A 4,976-nucleotide genomic window follows, 5' to 3' on the forward strand; every position below is an offset into this window, starting at 1 on the left:
CCTGCCTGGGCCGCTCTCCCTTTCTCCCCCCCCACCCAGCCACTGTCCAGCTCCTGTGTGAGGAGGTAAGCACATGTTTGACCCCCTCTGGCCACTCTTCTTTCTCCCTCCTCACCCCATCAACTGGCCCCTGCATGAGAAGGTAATAAAAATTTGGTTTTAAAACAGAGTGCTGCTCAATTCCTCAAGTTATGGAGGGGTGACCTGGAGTCTAAAAACACTGAGAACCTAGCACTATAAAAACCTTTCTAAACAGGTCATATTTTAAAATGGTATACAGGATGAAATGACTAGAATAGAAAGGACTGCCTCATATTGTTAGGGCAAGCTATAATACAAATTTTTCATTTGCATGGTGCTCCATTTAGTTGTTATTTGAACATACTGAGTGAAAAAAAAAAAAGAAAACATAAGGGTATCTTACAACATGCATTTTCAGGATCAGAGTTCATAGCTAGGTGTACGCCAAAAAGATATACCAATGAAACATCAGTCTTGAAAGAAAAATATTCAGCTTAAGCATTCTTCCTGTTAAAATACCGTTATATAAACAGTACAGTTTGCAAAGCAATGTAAATAAAGGGTGATACCATCCTGAGCAGTATATAACTCATATAGACTGCATTACTAAGAAAGCAACAACAGTACCTCCAGAAAGATCCATAAGAAAAAATCACATTAAGGTAGGACTGAGTATGAAATTCAGCTAGTTATAAACAATGTGGACACTATCAATCAAAACAACATTCATATTGCCAATGTTACCCAACAATTCAGAGAGATGATAAATGTAACCATTCTGGAAAAAAAAAATATGAAAGCATTTAAATGTTTTTAATATGGCCCAGCATAACACACGATTTATCACACATTACAGACTTTTAAATAATTTGAGGAATTTCTTAAAAGTCAAAAATCCACTCCTCTCATGAATATGGCTATAACACTTACCAATGGTAGGGGAAATGACTCTGTGCACTGAAGGAAATCACACATCCCTAAATAATATCTTTAAAAAAATATTACTGTAAAATGTAAACATAATTTGTGGAGTTTAGATGGCACACTCAATTAATCAATTAATTAGATGGCACACTCAAGCAATCAATTAATGATACTAATGTTAAAAATAAGAAAATGTATTTTTATAAAAGTCACAAAAAGCTCAGATTCCCATTCAAAATTAAGGTACCAATCCTGAAAACAATACATAACCTACAAGGCAAGCAGATTTCTGAAACTAAGAAGCCTGCCCTGATGGCTACAACACTGAACTTCACCTTGGGAAACTTAGGTCCAATTCTTAATTCAGTCACAGATTTTTATGAAAGGGTCAAGTAAATTTACGTTTTACTTTAGTTCACCTTTTATAAAAAGGGCTAAAGCTTACTTGTTTCACAAAAGGTGTTGAAAGGACCATATTAATTAATTATTGGAAGAGATTCAAATACATTAATGAAAGGGCCCATATAAATATCTAGATAGAACATTTATTCAAAATGAGAATTGGTGACAATTTGATTACAAAAGTCTCTCAACAATGAAAAAGGGTTATTTCCGAATGAACAAGAAAATATTTTCAACTTAACATTTAACTTGATTTTTTACGGCAGAACTTTCAAGTAGTACATACACTCATGTGGTCTGCAAAAGTTTGTTATTTTACCAAAAATGGCTTAATTTTTTTCTTTTCTATTCCTGTAAAAAAGCTCTACAAAAATCAAGACAAATTGGCTGCCTAAAACGAACAGAACTGACAAAAGCAATGAAAAAGAACCCTTCCCTCCCTGACCCACCAAAACCAAAAAACAAAAACACAAACCCGTAAAAGAAATCCCGGAATTTTCCATGCTAGTAATCTATGGGGCAGCTTACAGAAAGTAAAAATGTTCAGAATTAAGTAATTCTTAAGCTAGTGATGCTTAAGCCTATAAATAAATAATTTAAATATGAATACCCCTATAGATCCAATATCAGTAACGACTGAGTAGACAAAAGTGTGTTATCTGAAAGGGTCAAACACCTATCCTAAATATAAAAATCACACCTAGCCAACTACTAACCGTTTCTTAGAACTGAGTTATGAACAGACCTAGCTATGAACAGTTCCAAAAATGTTTACATGTTGTGCTACTTAATTAACTATTCATTATTCTGACTGATGCACATTACAAGCCTTAACACAATAAAACTTTAAAAAGAATCCAACATTTCACACACATTTTGCTTTCTAGAGTTATTCTACATATATTTAATAAGCTGACTAAAAGATTTCTGTTTGACTTTTTTATATGTGAAACTATTTATAGCTGTGTTGATTTTTTTAAGATTACAAAACAGTGACCATGAATAAAGTCTTGATTGCAAATATTCACTATAATTCTTAGAAGGCTTCTTAAAACAACCTGAAAACATTCACACACAACACACGCATTCCAATAAATTCACGCTACTTTGCTCTATTTGCCACACTGTAAATGTAACATGCCTACAGTCTGCTTACCACTGATTAAACAGCCGACTACATTATAAATTTGATACAAGCTATGTTCAGTATCAAAGAATGATGATATTATTTCAGTTCTTGTTCATTATCATTCTGTGCCAGCTTCCAAGTTCACTAATGGTTTAGGAATTTATGCCAACCTCAAAGATGATGTCATCAGTTTCAAAAGAGTTCAAAACTATCATGTAAATCTGCAGTATATGACTGATAACTACAAACGCTTCTTAATTACATATGCCAAGTAGCTTCTAGCTGCAAAGTATAGATTGAAAGGATGTTTAATATCATAAGCAAGTTGCATCTAAATTTCACCGGGAAGTTACGAGTGTTATTTAAGTAAGCTAAATTTGTTCTGTTGAGCTTTTTAAATATCTGGCTTTCTTGGAAAAAAAATGCATATAAGGCATTACTTAAAATATTTCACATATATAAAAGCTTGTGCAGTTCAGCTAGCAAACTGCAAGCTTTTGGACATTGCTATGAGATACAGCTGGAACTTGATCTGGAAGGGCGAAATGCTCCAGTGAGCTAATAAGGTAGTGCAATTTCAAGCTGTTCTCAGAAAATCCAGAATGATGAAAATGTTTCCCTTAGTCTTCAACCCCACTTACCAATCAGCCTTTGCTTTTCAGGTTCCCATTACCTAAACAGAGAGCTCTGCACCTTTTCAAAGGCAGCTATGTCTTGTCCCCTTAATACAGAGATGCTCTGTCCATAATAAATCCTGTCAGCCATACAAAAAGAATACATTTTGAGCTGTGAACGGATAAGTCTGAGCCTGAAATCAGGTGAGGTCCTGCAGCCTTCCTTTGCTGTCCTCACAGCTATGCTCATGCCTTGGGCCCTTGTTGTGCAGGTGATTTAAGCAGGACTTGAAAAATATATTAACCTCTTGCTGTCTACCTCATGGAATTACCTAGGAGCGTGTGTATGTAAAATCCCATATGAATTTAAGGCAGACAAGGTTCTTTGGGATATATTTTATTAGATCGACTCAAATAGTCGGAAAAATTCTTCTTAGCAAGCTTTCAGACACAAACACCCTTTGTCAGGCTGAGGAAGCACCTGCAGATGATCTGTGTTCTTCCTGGGTGGAGTGGTAAAGCATCCAGAGGCCAGTACGTATTCGAGAAAGCCAGTCAGTGAAAATGGAAATTGAGGTGGTCAGTAGGTGAGAGACAGGTGGGAAGGGCACATTACCTGCGGAGGTACATTTCTCACAAGACAACCAGTCTCTCTCCAATCTCTCAGTTCTAATCCCCAAAGGGAATTTACAAAATACCTTTCATAGACAAGCCTATGAACTTCACTTCATCAGTCTACTGGATACAAAAAAAATCATGGACTAAATATAGACACTGGATTTATGACACATTATAACCTGCCTAACATCTGACTCCCCAGGTAAACCCTCCACTTTTTACCAGCTATTCTCATTCCCTCCCCCTCTCCTGTCTCATCCTTTGACTACAGCTACATTAATTCCCCCTCCACCCCACCTGTCTCTCACCTACCCATCACCTCAATTTACATTTTCACTAACTGCCTTTCTTGCATAGGTACTGGCTGTTTTACCACTCCACCCAAGAAGAGGGAGCACAGACCATCTGCAGATGCTTCCTCAGCCTGACGAAGGGTGTTAGTGCCTGAAAGCCTGCTAAGAAGAATTGTTTCAACTATCTGAGTTTGTCTAATAAAAGATATCGGAGTGACCCAAAGAACCTTGTCTGCCCATCTCCTTAGCCCAACATGGCTACAACTTACACCCCTGAAATATGAATTTAAGCGCACATGCAGTAAGTCCTAGACCTTTAATGCCAGAGGGCTGTAAGTGAGAGAGGAACAGTGGGGTCAAAAGAAAGAAAAAAAAAAAACCCTGGTCCTACCCAATTCACTCTCCCTTTCCGCATCCACTCTCTGCCACCCTGTGACACAGGGCACCGAGAAGGGGGCCTGACCCAACGGACGGCAATTCTTACATGCTCCGTTCTTATGTCCAGCAGCCACAGAGCACCAGAGCCAATGGATGCACCGCTGCTGCCTGTTCATATAAGACAGAAGTAACGGTGCCGGTTTAACTAGCAGGGGAACGCTAGGAATACAAGGCTATAGCCAGAGGTGGAGCGCCAAGTATATAGCAGGGGGCAGAGTGCCAAAAACACCCACCACCTCCCCTTGCAAGATGCTGGCTCACCAAGGGCAGGTGGCAAGGGAGACACGAAGGGTCCCATCCTTGTTGTGGCTGCGCAGCCCCAGCCCCCGGAAGCAAAATGCCTTTGCGGGCCCCTGTGCGGGCCGCCTGGTGCCTGCAGGGTACCAGGCAGAGGGGTGCTCGGGGCACCCTGGGGTGCAGGCAGTGGTGGAGATCACGGACCGGTAGGTTTGGCCCCCGGTCCCCGCCGGGCTGCGGCAGGCCCAGAGCAGGGACCCGGCCCGCCCGCCCGCCGGAGGGAAGCAGGGACCCCGGCCC

General features: G+C 39.9%; 1 protein-coding gene across 3 annotated transcripts in view; it reads right to left on the reverse strand.

Annotated features, from left to right (window-relative positions):
- PRKAR2B (protein kinase cAMP-dependent type II regulatory subunit beta) overlaps positions 1–4,798 on the reverse strand; it is a 162,306-nt gene extending 157,508 nt beyond the window's left edge. The window contains exon 1 of one of the 3 annotated variants that reach the window (XM_025207380.1): positions 4,701–4,798. In XM_025207380.1, the coding sequence (XP_025063165.1) occupies positions 4,701–4,737 (37 nt within the window). In that variant the 5' untranslated portion in view covers positions 4,738–4,798. The remainder of the gene's footprint in view (positions 1–4,700) is intronic. The other 2 variants (XM_014521221.2, XM_025207381.1) reach the window with 2 other exon arrangements.
- Between the last annotated feature and the right edge of the window lie 178 nt (positions 4,799–4,976).

The sequence above is a fragment of the Alligator sinensis genome, unplaced genomic scaffold (assembly GCF_000455745.1).
Source record: "Alligator sinensis unplaced genomic scaffold, ASM45574v1 scaffold100_1, whole genome shotgun sequence".
Classification (NCBI taxonomy): domain Eukaryota; kingdom Metazoa; phylum Chordata; order Crocodylia; family Alligatoridae; genus Alligator; species Alligator sinensis.